The sequence below is a fragment of the Tursiops truncatus genome, chromosome 1, assembly GCF_011762595.2.
Source record: "Tursiops truncatus isolate mTurTru1 chromosome 1, mTurTru1.mat.Y, whole genome shotgun sequence".
In the NCBI taxonomy this organism is placed as follows: Eukaryota; Metazoa; Chordata; class Mammalia; order Artiodactyla; family Delphinidae; genus Tursiops; species Tursiops truncatus.
Window position 1 is genome coordinate 59335818 of NC_047034.1, and position 17849 is coordinate 59353666.

General features: G+C 39.8%; 1 protein-coding gene across 1 annotated transcript in view; it reads left to right on the forward strand.

Moving 5' to 3' along the window:
- The window catches only part of F5 (coagulation factor V), an 84146-nt gene that overhangs the window by 50345 nt on the left and 15952 nt on the right, over positions 1-17849 (forward strand). The window contains exons 8-16 of the mRNA XM_019918728.3: positions 95-272; positions 1850-1949; positions 2383-2594; positions 3958-4108; positions 6479-6691; positions 7901-10895; positions 13726-13888; positions 14633-14869; positions 15753-15963. Of these exons, the coding sequence (XP_019774287.2) occupies positions 95-272; positions 1850-1949; positions 2383-2594; positions 3958-4108; positions 6479-6691; positions 7901-10895; positions 13726-13888; positions 14633-14869; positions 15753-15963 (4460 nt within the window). The remainder of the gene's footprint in view (positions 1-94; positions 273-1849; positions 1950-2382; positions 2595-3957; positions 4109-6478; positions 6692-7900; positions 10896-13725; positions 13889-14632; positions 14870-15752; positions 15964-17849) is intronic.

A 17849-nucleotide genomic window follows, 5' to 3' on the forward strand; every position in this document is an offset into this window, starting at 1 on the left:
ATAGCAGAACTTCTAAGCATAAGGGTTTCCCTATCATACTGGGGTCTCTACTTGAGAAAATGATTTAATCTTTTAAATTTTATTTCACTTTAAGAAAGTACAGATCTCTGCATTTGGATAATTTTTCAAACCAAATTGGAAAACATTATAAGAAGGTTGTCTACAAACAGTACCAAGATGCATCCTTCACCAAACTCCTGGAGAATCCCGATAACAAACAAGATGGGATCTTGGGCCCTATTATCAGAGCCCAGGTCAGAGACACACTTAAAGTAAGTAACAGAAATATAGAACCATGGAAGAAATTAAATAGTGAAAACAAGATTATAAGTACTGGTTATTTTTTTAATGTGTCCGTATAATTTTTAGTTGAAATACAGCTTTAATTTTTATTTAGTATTTGCACCTATTGTAGCCTATCTCATAAAACAAACAATCTGAGACAGTTTATCAAATTATAAAGGAATAAAACAAGGAGCCAATGTAATTGGGGTGAAGGATAATGTGGGGACAAAGAAAATAAAGCCAAGGATAAGATAAGTATAATGAAACACATAGCATATGCTCCTGTAATGTTGTCAACAAATTTTGTCCTAAGCTTTCTAGCAGCCAAAGTAAAAAGGGAACTAGGTCAGGGTAGGAGTCACAGTAGTCATAAAAAAAAAAGCAGTTTCCCCTGCTACTGAGACTTAAGAGGAATTTCTCCCATGGATCCTTAAGAAAGAGGATGCTGTGTGATGTAGTAGATGGAATCCTTGATAAATTCCTACTGGTACAATAAATTTATAAAAGAAATTTATAAATTTAAAAGTTACAAAGCTTTTTAAAATAATGTTTCTCATTATAGCTGAGAACATAACCCAACTGAATGAAAACAATTCATCAATGTGGTCTAGGTATGTAGTTCTCTGATGATTAGTCTCTGATGAAGGTACATTTTGATATGTTTCAAGAGCACTGAGCGTTCTTCAGACAGTTTTCCTTAAACGCTGTGTCACATCATCAACTTATCTTCTGATAAGAACTAGACGGCAGAGAATTGAAAGTTGCAATCTTTGGCAAGATTCTAGAATGCAGATCATCTGCAGATTAAGCATGATCCAGATGCTTTGGCAAGCAAGTAGAAGATAAAATTCTCTTCCGAAGATTAAGCAGGCTAACTAGGACTCCTGTGTGCATAAAGCTCCTCCCTTCACCTCTTCATGGGAATGAACCAAGAGGATATCTACAGACAAGGCCAATTCTGTTCATTTAAAAAATAACAAAAGGGCAGAATGCAGCCTTTCTCTGTTCTCTTTCCCTTCCCTCATTTCTGATCCCTTTTAGGTACTCTTAGAAAGTGGAAATATGCCTCATTGGCAATTCAGGATCTCGCTATTTTCTGTGCCCCATCAAGAAGATGACTTGATGACAGGGTTCTGGGGGATCTGGCAGGCTGGTGAAGGTGATCATGGTCTAAGAGAAGAGAAGGAGCAGATTCAAAGGCAGATGTGGTCCAAGAAAGGAGAGGGGACAGGGGATGGTGACCAACTTGGAGAGAGTGATATACTGTGAGGAAAATGTCACTTCTAAGGTTAGACTTCTCTTTCCGTTTTCTACCTTTCTATGTGAGTGGAACTCTCTCAGATGCGCCTGTCAGGTGATGGGGAGAGGTTTCCACTCAGATAAACAGCATTAGTTTGCATTGACATAAACACACACACACACACGTGCACACGCACGCACGCACACACACACACACACACACACACACACACACTATCCCACAAGTAAATATGCAAAGCTAGCATCCTCTGTTCTCATGATTGACCTTAAATCCTGAAATAATGAATTTGAGTTCATTTTGTAGATCACGTTCAAAAATATGGCCAGCCGCAGCTACAGCATTTACCCTCATGGTGTGACCTTCTCTCCTTATGAAGATGAAGTCAACTCTTCCTCCACCTCAGGTCTGAACCTTTCACTTCTACTGAATGAAACTATTGACTTCTGAGAGGTTGCCATAATTTTCTACTGTCCTGCTTGCCCAGTAGTATAACTTATACAGTCAGGTAGTATACGTATAGGGGTATCCTCAAAGTCACAACCAAACACTGCTCACTTCAGGGATTTTTTTACCCTAATGATTACAAAATATGGTGTCCTTTGTTAGTGCCATAAGTGGCCTCTAGTGGACGAATATGTAATAGCTACATGCTCTCCAGAGTTCTATCAAGTGGAACTTAATATAAAAATAATATTCCTTTTCCAACTTTGATTCTAACAAGAGCTCAATTATTTTAAATTATTCATTCATTTATTATTTACTTATTTGTTTATTTAATTTATTTCCATGAAATAATTTTGAAAATTGAAAACAATTTTGACTATATTTTCTTTCAGGCAGTAACACCATGATCAAAGCAGTTCAACCAGGGGAAACCTATACTTATAAGTGGAACATCCTAGAGTCTGATGAACCCAAGGAAAATGATGCTCAGTGCTTAACAAGACCATACTATAGTAATGTGGACATCACAAGGGACATTGCCTCTGGGCTGATAGGGCTACTTTTAATTTGTAAGAGCAGATCCTTGGATAAGCGAGGCATACAGGTATTTTGTCCTTGAAGTAACCTTTCAGAAATTCCAGGAATTTCTTCTATCTGGAACAGATTAGTTCTCCTTGTTAAATAATGGGGCTTTTGCTTCTAGAGAACCAGAAAATATTAAGTAGTCCTCTTTAGTGTGAATGTAACAACGCTTATTCCTTTAGTTACTTTTTTGTCTTGTCTATTTCCATATGGACTTTCACTGGAAAAGGCAAGTCTACAGTGTGATACTGTATTTTGTTTGCTTGTTTCAAATTCCAGATCTGTCCGTGCTATGTGATGAGCAAGTCACTTAGTTTCTCTTAATTTCTTCCTTTCATCAAAAGGGTATTACCCATTTTTTAAAAATTAATGAGTGGTAGTGTTACTGATTAGTTACATATTTATCTCTGTACTTTACTATGTTTTCCACTTTTTCTAAATTTGTATGGATCATTTTAAAAATCAAAATTAAAGCTCATAGAAACATTACTTGTTATTAAATATTTCAGATATTCAAAAAGTTACAGAAAAGAATAAAACAGACTTCTATGTACTCAAGAAATAAAACATTACATATGCAAAAAAAAAAAAAGGGGGTATTACCCCCTCCTAAAAATTTTATAGGGTTGTTTCACGGCTCAATGAGGTGCCATCTGGTAAAAGTGTAAAGCTCTGTACCAGTCCTTGTTATTTTTAGAGACCTGCAATAGGGAGAGAAAGGAGAGATACAGGCAGACATAGCTTGCAGACAATGGTTCTCAGGAAGTTGAACCCAGACAATGGTCTATCTCTAGCAAGACCAATTTATACGGAAAAATGTGAACAAAAATATGGATCTTCTGACTTTATCATCATTGAAGAATAAAAGCCTCATATCATTAACTTAAAATTCCCAATTAGGCTAAGCTATAATCAAAGAAGTCTCATCCCAAGGCATATAAAATAAATACATGCCTAGAAAAAGCAGAAAGAGACATTTGGAAGACCCTAATTTATTGAGCTAGGAAAGGAAACAGGTAGGGAGAGATATAAAACTTTCCTACGGCACCCTTCTTTTTTATCCTTTGCAACTATTTGGAGCACATCCAATCAATCATTCGAGTTGAAAGGTGATAGAGATAAACAGAATTACAGGTGCTACGTTGAAATGGGATTTTTCTATTAGGATATTTTAGCCTCTGAATTTTCTGATCTGCTCTGTTTGCCTTGACATGCTACCTTTGGCTCTAACAAGGGCTTTGTACACAATGGGCTCTCACAGATGTCTGAATTTATGGCTTCACTGGACCCAAGACCTGTACCCCTTTGGTTTCTGAGAACTCAGGGTTGTAGTTAATCAATCTGCTAGGACGTTAATCACTGAACACAGCACTTTTACCCTCCAGAGGGCAGCAGACATTGAGCAGCAGGCTGTGTTTGCTGTGTTTGATGAGAACAAGAGCTGGTACATTGAGGACAACATCTACAAGTTCTGTGAAAATCCTGAGAAGGTGAAACGTGATGACCCCAAGTTTTATGAGTCAAACATCATGAGCAGTAAGTCGGAGCACTCTTTTTGTCCATCAGTTTTTCACTCCTGTGGTTGAAGTGTGACTTTCCTAGAGGAAGAGACATGGATTAGAATCCACTCACCCCTTACCCTCACTTCCAGTATAGGGATTTGGTGATGAAATTACTGGGTGATATTATAGAAATCTTTTTACAGCATGAGGTAAAAAGCTTGTTATCCTTAGAAGTCTTCTTGGTCTCTTGCTCCAAATGTGTGTGTGTGTGTGTGTGTGTGTGTGTGTGTGTGTGTGCATGCACGCACACGTGTGCATGTGCACTTGCTCTGAGCAGGTAAGAACAGGGTGAGGGATGGATGGTGAGGGAAGAGGCCTTGGTCAGAGGTATCTGGGGATTTTAGAATGGGTGCAAGGTGAATACTCTGTATGGCCAGGGCAGAAATATTAAGTAGTCCTCTTTAGCATGAATGTAACAACGCCTATTCCTTTAGTTACTTTTTCGTCTTGTCTATTTCTTATTTCTGCCAGGGCAGAAACAGGGTAAGTAATCCAAAAGTGGATTGTCAAATCAAACTAAGGCAAAATGCATATGGGGAGACATGAGTCTTGGAAAGTCAATCCATAAAGAAGTTTTAAGCATGCAGTAAGAAGTTCAGAACAGAAAGAATTCCCTGAGCCAAGGTTCAGGCTTTTGCTACAGTTTTAAAGTCAGTGCCCAAAGCCACTGGTATGGGAAGTCTGGGAGAGATTTCACTGAGCCAGCTGGAAGCAAACTTCGCCACAATGGTCATCGTCCCCTTCCTCAGAGTTGAGAGTCACTATTATCACTTTCTCTGATAAGTAACCACAGGTACGAGGATGGTTTCTCCATGGTCTGTTCATATAACTTCAGACAACTAACAATTGGGGATTCTCAGAACTGGTAGGTGCCAGGAAAATAATTTGAAACAGGGAGTTAGCCTCAGCTTTCTGTACTTAATTTCATTTTGGCAATGAATCTGTCATAGTTCTAGACTAGTGCTGTCCATTAGAAATTATATATGAGCCACAAATATAATTTAAAATTTTCTAATAGGCATATTAAAAATTAGAGAGAAATATATGAAATTTATCTAATAATGTTTAATTTAATATATCATATTATCATTTCAACATATAATCAATATTAAAATTCAAGAGATTTACTTTCTTACTAAATCTTTAAAATCCAGTGTGTATTTTATACTCACAGCACATCTCAATCCAGATTACCCATATTTCGAGTGCCCAATAGTCACTGGTGGCTAGTGGCTACCAAATTAGTGCAGCTATAGACCATTTAGAAAAGCTTCCTGAATGAGGTACAAACTAAAAACACATTATGTCAGCTATTCGATAACTATTTAAGTTCTCACTAGTTCTAGGCATTGTACTAAGATTAGGACTATAGTGGTAACCTAGGCAGACATGGACCCTGCCCTTATAGAAATCATATCTGTGATTTTATTATCATGCTTAGTATATAAGTAGACAATGATACTGACTAAAACTGTATCCCTTGGAAAGAGAATGAAAATGTCTGAACTTGATAGTTGAGTGCAAACTAGAGATTATATAAATGCTAAGACAGAGCAATTAAAATTGCAAAATGTGCTAAATATGCTTCATTTTTAGGAACTTTGCATTCAGTAACTAATGTGTCGAGGATACAGGAGGGGGAAGGGTAAGCTGGGACAAAGTGAGAGAGTGGCATGGACATATATACACTGCCAAACGTGAAATAGATAGCTAGTGGGAAGCAGCCGCATAGCACAGGGAGATCAGCTCGGGGCTTTGTGACCACCTAGAGAGGTGGGATAGGGAGCGTGGGAGGGAGGGAGACGCAAGAGGGAAGAGATGTGGGAACATATGTATATGTATAACTGATTCACTTTGTTATAAAGCAGAAACTAACACACCATTGTAAAGCAATTATACTCCAATAAAGATGTTAAAAAAAAAAAGAAAAAGAAAAAAAATAACTAATGCGTCAAGAATCTGTATTTCTTATATTATGCTTTTTCTCCAGGTAAAATTACTCTAGACAAAATTCTAAGTTACCTTCGGAATATCTTTATAAACAGAACCTAGAGTACAAAATATTTAATATACACTTAACAAATGAATAAATAAATCAATGTGAATGAAAAGGCTTTGTCTTTATCCTGACATTTCTCCCTTGGCTAACTTAGGAGAATAAGCTCTCATTTGAAAAGTCTGAGTTTGATCTTCCAGTTACATGTTACATTTGGTAAAGCTTATCTCAGATAATCACTGCTTAGATGCAACCAAATTACCATTGGGATATTTACCGTAAGTACAGTTAGACACATTCCCTTTTGTTGGCATAGGCCGGATGTTTCAACAAATTTCACTCTTTCAGCTATCAATGGCTATGTGCCTGAGAGCATACCCACACTAGGATTCTGCTTTGATGACACCGTCCAGTGGCACTTCTGCAGTATGGGAACCCAGAATGACATTTTGACCATTCACTTCACTGGGCACTCATTCATCTATGGAAAGAAACACGAGGACACCTTGACCCTCTTCCCCATGCGTGGGGAATCTGTGACCGTCACAATGGATAATGTTGGTAAGAGCTTGGACACTTAAAGGGGACTCCCTGATCAACCCGGTCTGCTGCAGCTCTCCAGACTACCATGGTTCCTGGGCTTCTCTCCCTGATCCCTTGCAGGCTTTCTTTTCAGGACTACTCATGATTTCTATTTGGGGAATTAATTACTTAAATGGGTCCAGTCCTTTACTGTGCGTTCCATTTATCCTTCTCTGGGCTAAGTGAGAAGTAAAGACACAACAGTAAAAAGATAAGGCATGACTTTGAGAAGAAAGCGTGAGCATTCAGCCACAAAAGAGCATTTCCTTTATCAAAATGCCTTTTTCAGCTTTATAAGACAGCCATCCCACCCTAGGGTTAGTGGTCATCTGATATAGTGCCTTAGAGGCTGGCTTCAGGGACAACAGTGTCATGGAAAGCACATGGGCTTTGGAATTCATCAGACCTGGGTTCAAATCCTGCTTTGCCACTTGATATCTGTGTAGCAATTTGGACAAATTACTCCACCTCACTGAGCCTCAGTTTATTCATCTGAAAAACAGAATAATAATACCTTACAGAGTTGCTTTGACCATTAATTGTTATATGTGCCAAGTGCCTAGGACTCAGTAGACAATCAACATGTGGTAACTATTGAAGACTTTCCAGGAAATCTTCAGTGTGCCAGCAAATTATACCATTTCAAAGAAACTCAAAACTGCCCTAGGCCCACCTGAATTATTTATTACTTAGAAATATCTATATGTCTCTTATTTGTGGGGGTAAACATCATCATCTTCCCCCTAACTCCAGTTCTCTAACAAAATATGCAACTCACAAGATGCTTATGATATTCAAAGTCCATTTCATTCTTGATTCATCCCTTTAAAAATATATTCTAAAATAGTGACTCTCAAACTATCTGTGCTGAAAGTTGTTTTCTCCCTAATTTTCACTGACCAATACTTTGGGTCTATATTCTGTTAAATGAGATAAGTATGCTGATCACATGATTGGATGTCATAGAAATGTCAAACTGTTAAAAGGTTTCCTATACACTTTACTCTTGATTTCTTTCCTTACGTCACTGTGGAACAGTAAACAACAGTTCACAGATCAGTTGTGGTCCACAGACCACAGTATCCCTGATGAAAGTTCACTGGAAATTATCTGCCACAATGGACCATAGGGTTTTTATACCTTTTTCTGTACTCAGAGCTCTCTGTTCTCTCTGTCTCTATTTTGTAGGAACTTGGATGTTAACTACCATGAATTCCAATCCAAGAAGCAAAAAACTGTGGCTGAGATTCAGGGATGTTAAGTGTATCCGGGATTATAATGATGACTCATATGATATTATATACGAACCTTCAGGATCTACATCCATAACTACAAGGAAAATGCGTGAATCTTCAGAAATCAAAGATAAAAATAATGATGCTGACTATGATTACCAGAACACCCTGGCTTTATCATTAGGAATCAGGTCATTCAGAAATTCATCATCAAAGCAGGAGGAAGATAAGTTCAATCTTACCGCCCTGGCTCTGGAGAACAACTCTGAATTCATTCCTCCAAGTACCAACAGAACTGTTGGTTCAAATTCTTCTTCCCCAGGTAACATTAGCAGGCTTATTGCCAATAACTTTGCACAACCTCTAAAAATTCTTCCTCACCCAGAAGCCACCACAGCTGGTCCACCGCTAGGACACACCAGCTTAGATAAGAACTCAGTTCTCAACCCTCCCACAGCAGAGCATTCCAGCCCTTATTCTGAAGACTCTATAGAAGATCCTCTATACTCAGATGTCACAGGGATAAGCCTGCTTCCATTTGGTACAGAAGAATTCAGAAATCAAGAACATGCTAAACGTAAAAGATTCAAGGCAGGAAGAGGCCGAGGGGCAAAGCATAGGTTCTCCCAGATGGAATTCCCAGCACATAAAACTGGTAGACATTTAAGCCAAGGCAACTCTTCTTCTTCCAGAATAGGGCCCTGGGAGAACCTTCCCAGCGATCTGTTACTCTTACAACAAAAGGATCCATCTAAGATTCTGAATGGGGAATGGCATTTGGTTTCTGAGAAAGGCAGTTATGACATAATCCAAGATGCTGATGAAGTTAAGGTTGTTAATAAGCTGCCAAACAGCCCCCAGAATGACTCAAGGACTTGGGGAGAAAACATCCCTTTTAAAGACAAGCATGGAAAGCAGAGTGGCCACCCAACGTTTTTTGTAACTAGACATAAACCTCTACAAGGAAGACTAGATGGAGGAAATAGTAGATTGAAGAAAGGCCTTTTTTTAATTAGGACACGAAGAAAGAAAAAGGAAGAGAAGCCTGCACACCATGTTCCTCTATCTCCAAGGAGTTTTCACCCTCTGAGAGTAGAGGCCAACACCTCATTTTCAGATGGGAGACATAATCATTCATTGTTACTCCACCCATCCAATGAAACATCTCTTCCCGCAGACCTCAATCAGACACTCCCCTCTATGAACCTTAGCCTCATGGCCTCACTTCCTGATGGTGATCAAAACCCCCCAAATGACACCAGTCAGACAAGCTCCCCTCCAGATCTTTATCAGACAGTGAGCCCAGAGGAACACTATCAAACATTCCCTATTCAAGACTCTGATCCAACGCACTCCACTACAGTCCCCAGTCACAGATCTCCTCCTCCAGAGCCCAGCCAGATACCCGACTATGACCTAAGAAACAAGGCCTTCCCTACTGATGTTAGTCAAACGTTCCCTTCCTTGGAACTTGAAGTCTGGCAGACAACTACCTCTCTAGACCTCAGTCAGCCATCCCTCTATCCAGATCTCAGCCGGACCACCCCTTCTCCAGACCCTGGACAGGAGACTCTCTCTCCAGACCTCAGCCAGACAACATTTTCCCCAGATCTTAGCCAGGAGACTCTCTCTCCAGACCTCGGCCAGATGGCCCTTTCCCCACACCCTGGCCAGGAGACTCTCTCTCCAGACCTCAGCCAGACAACATTTTCCCCAGACCTTGGCCAGGAGACTCTCTCTCCAGACCTCAGCCAGACAACATTTTCCCCAGACCTTAGCCGGGAGACTCTCTCTCCAGACCTCGGCCAGATGGCCCTTTCCCCACACGCTGGCAAGGAGACTCTCTCTCCAGACCTCAGCCAGACAACACTTTCCCCAGACCTCAGCCAGACCTTCTCTCCAGACCTCAGCCAGACAACACTTTCCCCAGACCTTGGCCAGGAGACTCTCTCTCCAGACTTCAGCCAGACAACACTTTCCCCAGACCTCGGCCAGGAGACTCTCTCTCCAGACCTCAGCCAGACAACGCTTTCCCCAGACCTCAGCCAGGAGATTCTCTCTCCAGACCTCAGCCAGACAACACTTTCCCCAGACCTTGGCCAGGAGACTCTCTCTCCAGACCTCAGCCAGACAACACTTTCCCCAGATCTTAGCCAGGAGATTCTCTCTCCAGACCTCAGCCCGATGGCCCTTTCCCAGGACCTTGTCCAGGAGACTCTCTCTCCAGACCTCAGCCAGACAACACTTTCCCCAGACCTCGGCCAGGAGACTCTCTCTCCAGACCTCAGCCCGATGGCCCTTTCCCAGGACCTTGGCCAGGAGACTCTCTCTCCAGACCTCAGCCAGACAACCCTTTCTCCAGACCTTGGCCAGACAACACTTTCCCCAGATCTTGGGCAGACGACTCTTCCCCCAAACCTCAGTCAGATGCCACTTTCCCCAGACCTCAACCAGGCAACTCTCTCTCCAGACATCAGTCAGACATCCCTTCCTCTTGATCTCAGGCAGACATCACCTCCTCTAGATCTCAATCAGACATCCCACACTTCTGAATCTATTCAGTCATTGCCTCTCCCAGAACTTGGTCAGACTTTCCCTTATGCAGATCTTGGTCAGATGCCATCTCCTCCACCACATTCTCCACTAAATAACACTTTTATACCAAGAGAATTTAATCCACTGGTCATAGTAGGTCTCAGTAGAGATGATGGAGATTACATTGAAATTATTCCAAGGCAGAAGGAAGAGAGCAGTGAAGAAGACTATGGTGAATTTGATTTTGTGACCTATGATGACCCTTACCAAACTGATCTCAGGACAGACATCAACTCCTCCAGAAATCCTGACAACATTGCAGCATGGTACCTTCGCAGCAACAATGGAAACAGAAAAAATTATTACATTGCTGCTGAAGAAGTATCCTGGGATTATTCAAAATTTGCACAAAGGTTTGGCCAGTTCTCTCCTTTTATATTCTCACTTTTCCACTACTGCTAAAAAAAAAGTAATTACAGCAGTCTAAGGAGATGATTCTGGGCAAATTATACTAAGTGTAACTTATACTAAGTATCATTTAGTTTCCCTATTGCAACTTGGCCTATACTGTTTCCTTTGTCAATTCCAAGATTAGCTTCTCTACTTTAGGTGACATCTGGACAATATAAGAGCTATCACTCTAAGAAGTCTATGATATTTTGTAGTTAAATTAGCCCCCTCCTCTCTCTTCTTTTCTCATCACACATGTTCCTACCTCTCCTTCTTGCTCCAATGCAGAGCCCAACCTATCCATAGCTATAGGCTAATCAATATGATTTCACTGAAGTTGGCTTCAAATCCAAATTTGTGATGTAGAAATCTCCTTTCGCAATTACTTATTTAACAAAAACATTTAAAATTGTTTACTGATCGATATAAAGTATATAGCATCTTGGTGAAGATTAATTCAAATTCCATAAGATTCCAGTAGCAGAGGCCAAGGGTACAAAGTAGCTTAGAAACGAAAAGCAAGTTTATACCCTCAACTGAGCCATTCATTACATAATGATTTATCTTGATTTAAACTTTTGTTTTAACTTGGTTTATAGACTCACTCAGTCAATAACTCTTTAATGAGTACTTATTCTCTCCTAGGCATTGTGCTAAGTGCTGAGACTATAAAAGAGAATATAAACACAGGACTCCTGCCCTGATGGAACTTATGTCTAGTTGGGCAGGAAGATATGAACCAAGTGCTCACGTAAATAAGTGTAAAAATTAACCATGATAAAGACCAATAAGGAAAGGTGATATTTGGAGATATGAGAACTGGGGAGCCTGACTCTGGAGAAGCAGCATTTGAGCTGAGATCTGAAGATGAACAGGAGGTAGAGAGGGCAGAGCATTCTAGACAGAGAGAACAGCATGATGAAGGCCCTGAGGAAGGAGGAAGCCCTGAAGCTGAAGACCTGTGTAGCTGGAACTCAAGAAGAGGGTGGGTGCTAGGAAAGTGTTTGGCTAGCTCTGCAGAGATCAGATGCCACTAGGCTCTGTGAGCCCTGGGAAGAATTTTGATGTTTTTCAAAGAGCAATGAGAAACCCTTCAAAAGCTTTAAGCCATTCCTAGTTTACTGGCATGTGTCAGTTCCTTTCCCGAACCTTGTTACTTGCAGTCTTTTTAATGGAGGAGTTACACCAAGTGGCCCCCAAGATCTGCTGCAGCTCTAACATTTTAGGGTTCCAGCCACTCTTCAACCATAGAGTTGAAGGAGTTGATGCAGTTTTGTAAGTGGCCTGACTTATAACAGAGAGTTTTTAAGGGAGCCACATGCATTTTTAAAAGATAATTTTTAATTTAATTTTGCTCAAGTGTGGAAAGCCATATTGGTCTGGGTTCTATATTCTGGGGTGACAATATAGAGAAAGGAGAGAAAGGGGGACAAGAAGCAACTACAGATCCTCAGGGATATCATGGGGACCATGGGTAAAGTGTCCAAATAGAGCCCACAGCTTTTACAAAAAGCTAACTGTTACACTACTAAAGTTAAAACCCAAGTGCAACTAGAGTAAGCAAACACAATGCATGGCGTGACTTACAGAAATTATTTCATTAATCTGATGCCTGACATTTCCATGTTAGAATTCTGTTAGTTTAAGAGGCTTTCTCCCTTGACTTCCTATTTAGATGTAGCACCCATTACTATATGAGAATAAATAGTTTATCTAGGGATTTCTAAGCAAGTTACTGAGGGAATAAGGTTTTCCAGAGTGTAAAGGGATGGAACTAGTTCCTTCAAAATCCTACGTCCCATTCCAGATATGCAACCCATTTTTATGGCAACGTTGTTTTGCTCCTCCCCACGTGTTCTGTGAGATTGTATGTCATGCTTAGAGTCTGGAAGAACGGGGTTAATCCGGTAGAAAGGCTAGAAGGAAGGCAGAATGGGATTCTCTGTGGATGGCTCATGTCGTGTAACAAATACTATGAGACTGAGGGATGAGCTTTTGGCCTTTTTCCCAGACTCCTGGGAAATTTAAGAGTCAGTAGGAAAATATGATGTGCTCTAGCTCCAGACTGAGCTGGTGAACTACATGAGGAATACTATGATTTAGCAAAAGCAAATGTGGGAAGAGTGGCTACTTTCCGAGTATAAAACACTCATCCATCCAGTGACCTTTACAGGGGTGGCCCTCTCAATCAACTGACTCTTATCATCTGCCTGGCCTGGCACTGTCCCATCACGTGGCTTTGTCTGCTTTTGATATTAAAATCTGCTATGTTAATATATGATTATGTTTGTCATTCATTAATACATTAAATAAATATCTGCTTACTATGTGCCAGATAACTTGCTAGGCACTAGAAATAAAAATTATAAGCAAACGAGGCACAATCCCTAACCTCTTGGGGCTTTCACCCTAGTGGTAGAGTCAGATATCAATAGATAATCTCATGAATAAATGATATATAATTTACTACATATACTATAGAAATATTATAAGAATACTACAGGGATTTACTATATATACTATAGTAGTAGTATAGAAATGTGAGGAATGCTAGAGATTTGACCCAGTCTAAAGGATCATAGGAGGAGATACCAAGAAATGATATATGAGCTGGGAGTTGAAGGATATTTACTGGCTTGTGGTTTTAGTTATTTATATTTTAATTCATTTGTTCATCAAATATTTATCAAATATCTTCTCTATATACTATATTCAGAAACAGAGATAATTTCCTAAATTCTTGAATGGTCTTTAACTTGTTCTTTTAAGCAAATGCTATTATTATCATTTCAGTGAAGACACTGATGATGTTTCAAAGGACACCATATACAAGAAAGTAGTTTTTCGAAAGTACCTTGATAGCTCTTTTAACAAGCTTGATCCTCGGGGAGAGTATGAAGAGCATCTTGGCATACTTGGTCCTATCATTAGAGCTGAAGTGGATGATGTTATCCAAGTAAGTCATCTTTTGAGCATTGCTAAGATCATCAGAGGAATTTCCACAAGCACCAGAGGGTTGTAGAGATGAAAGTGGCAAGAGAGCTATGGTGACTTATTTATTTTTCAAAATTAACAAATAACTACATTTCTTTTCAAAGACTGCTTACCAAGTAACTTGCCACTCTTCAAGGAAAAAACAAAAAGATCTCATAATTTTATTTCTCCCTCTGCTAAGCTCCTGTTCATTCTATATGGGCCAATTCCATTGCTCCTAAGAAACTTTCTTTAATTCCCCCAACCTCTCCTAAACATTCAACTGAATTGCTTCTCCCAGGCATTCCCACCTAATCCCATTCATACTTTGTTTACAGCACCTTTTGTCTCCAGATTTTTAACTTGCATTCACATGTGCAATCTCTCTAGCCAGTAGGTTGAAACCTTTTTGTGAGTAAAACCCAAGCCTCATTCATTTTCAAATCTGTAGCACCTATCTTTATCATTTCATTTGTAGATATGTCAATACTTTTGCTTTGAGCCTAAAAACAAACCTGTTTTGGTGTTTCTGGGGTAAACTACTTAGGCCCTATCTCATAGGATGGTTGTAAAATTAGGTGAAGTAATATACGAAAGTTACTTTGCGATTCTAAACATTCAATATATCTTAGGTTCAATTTAATAGCCATCCACTTTGACCCATAATGCTGACATTTGGGGGGCTTTATTAAACGTAAATACATTGGTGAATCATTCTTTTTTTTAGGTTCGTTTTAAAAACTTAGCATCCAGACCATATTCTCTTCATGCCCATGGGCTTTTCTATGAAAAATCATCAGAGGGAAAGACTTATGAAGATGACTCTCCTGAATGGTTTAATGAAGACAATGCTGTTCAGCCCAACAGCACTTATACATATGTATGGCACGCCACTGAGCGATCAGGGCCAGAAAATCCTGGCTCTGCCTGTCGGGCTTGGGCCTACTACTCGGCAGTGAACCCGGTAAGCATGGCCATCGAAAGTTTTTCTCATTTCCCCAAACTTATAACTTGAGTCCATCAAATGGAAGTGTCACAATTATTTCTTAGTAGATATCTGTCTTTCCATGAGGAATGTGTAAGGATCATGGTCAACAGTCGACAGCTACCGTAATCAGGGACTATCCATGCCAATCTTCAGATGATGGTGAGAAGCATTTGTTCAGTGGAAAGGAATGAGGAATACTTAAAAGGTTGGCCCTAGTTAGAGTGACTACCTTTACAGAAGAAGATGTTTATCTGCAATTTCCTTGAACAAGTATTAGCTTTCTTCTGCCTTTTTTTTTCTTTTTTAATAAAAGAACTACAAAATCAAGACTCCCTCATTTCGAGCATGGTAGAGAGCATAGACTTAGATTTCAATTCCTATCCTGTCACTGACTGTGTAGCCCTAGGAAAGTTACTTGAGCTCCCTCAACCTCAGTTTCCAAAGTTAAAAATGAGATAACAGTATATAGCATATATAGTAGGCACTTGGTAATATTTGTTCAATAAATGAATTTATTTTTTACCATATAGGATTGTTGTCAGAATTACATAAGATACTATAGGCAAAATATTTAACATAGTAGATGCTCAAGAAATAGTATTTATAATAGTATCACTATTATTATCATCATTATTATCATTACTACCATGTCGAAACAAAGGATTAATCAGAGGAAGTGACTATGAGTATCACAGAATTAGATGATCAATATCCAGGCTTATTAAGCTATTCATTTATAATCTTCAAATTCAGAGCCTCTGAGAAGGTCTCCTCTTCAATATGATCAGTGATTGCCAGAAGGACAAAGAAAATCTTGAGAAAGAGATAATACGTGCAATTTGCTCTTACTATCTTCCAGGAAAAAGATATCCATTCAGGCTTGATAGGACCCCTTCTGATCTGCCGAAAAGGAACACTTCATAAGGAGACCAACATGCCTGTGGACATGAGAGAATTTGTCCTACTTTTTATGGTCTTTGATGAAAAGAAGAGCTGGTACTATGAAAAGAAGCCCACGAGGTCTTGGAGCCGCACATCCTCAGAAGTAAAAAACTCCCATGAGTTTCATGGTATTTTCCTCTGACTTTGATCTAGTCTCTGAACCTAATCCCTGGGTGATAGTGATTCCTGCCCATAGGTCTTCCCAAAATTAGACATGAGATGCTTCTGTGGAACCAGGAGCTCTAACTGACACCAGGTCCTTAAATGTCTACGAGGGCTGATGTAACCTGGCAGGTGACACTGCAGGTGAAAGAGAGGATACAAAATCTGAAATCTAAAACATAGCTCACAAGGCTGCTGCAAAACCAACCCAAGCAAACCAACAAAAAAGCCAGTGTGCTTCGGTGGGTAACATAAATTGGAAAGGAATTAACATCATTCTGCAGTTTAAACAGTTCATAAAACTGTTTCTTGATCTCTAAAGGATCAATTATTTATGTAGAAGTGATCACACGTACTTTCAAAATAAGAATGACTGTAACATTTGTAGCTCTCAGCAGTTCCCAGGTGGCACCCAAAGCATATGTGGAGAAAATGATATAGGAAACTGTGTAGCCAGCTAATGGAAGAAGAGGGCCAAGAGAGCATTTGGGTGGGAAGAGAGGGGAAAGCATATCTACTCTGAAGTCCATTCAGGAACTTTGTCTGTAAATTGGCAACTGAACTACAGTTTTAGAGAAAGGCAGAATTTAGGATTTGGTGAACAGCAGATAGAATGACTTAGGGATCAGAAGACAAATGAAGACCCTGTTTTCAGAGTTTGATAAATGGAGGTGATTTCTATGAGATTTCTGATCAGGAAGGTCCTGTGCTTTGGGTGATGGGTCAGTCATTCAGTGTAATAGGAAAGAAGAGGCTTCAGGAATAAAAAACAAAACAAAAAAAACCACTATAAGCAATATCCAGTTCACTGCCACCTCCTCTCCCCAGCCAGTCATCAAGGCTAAGTCGGTCTATGCTCCCTCTCCCACCCCATTTATATACTCAGGCTACCCTTTTTTAGCTTATTTTCCTCATTAAACTTCTGTAAGTGTGGAATACAATCTGATCTCACCTGTAAAAACACTTTGGTGTAGAGGAAATATGATTTACAATCTGCTCCAAAACCCCACCCTCCGGACTCTGCTTATCACACAAGGTTAAGAAATTCTATTAGTCTAGAATAGAGTCAGTTGAGAGCTGCCCCACAGACTCCAAGCAGAGCTTTCTTTTCTCTTCTCCTATAATCTCTAGGCCTTTCAGCCCAGGGTGCTTGGTCTCATGGGTAGGAAGCACATCCTCTGAAAATCTCTCAACCTAGTGGAAAGTACAGACTGCAGAATCAGACAGGCCCATTTCGTAGCTATGCCGTTTACTTGCTGAGTACCCTCGAGGCCCTGCTTCCTGATTCTTCAAAGAAAGCGTAAAATGCATCCAGTATAGTTTTAGTTTTAAATGTATTGTCGTCTAAATCTCTGTAATTTGGTAATCTTCCACTGTAGAACTTATCAGGGTATTTGATAAGCAGACCACCTATGCCTGGCCTCTGCAGTATACACTGAGTAAATATGTGTTGGATTAGTAAACAAATGAACTTTATTCACTCAGCTCAATTTATCTAATGTTTACTGAGTGCCTACTCTGTTGAGCATCTTCACTTTTGTATCCTGATGTAATGGTTTAGCAATGCTGACCTAATAACCACTGGAGATACCTTTTACTTTTAGGAGATCTATTTCTTACACAGAAACTAAGATGAGGAGGTGAGGCTGGTGTTATGAGTATGTAGACAGGTGCTTTCATATCTGATATAATTTTAAGAGAGCCAAAATGATCTCAACTCTTCTCCCTCCAAAAATTCACTTGCCTGGTTCCTGAAATTCCACAATAGTCCCTTTAACTTTAGAAGAATAAACAACAGCCACCACCACCACCAAAACTTCCCTCACTTCAGTCCCAATTAAGTACGTGGTAG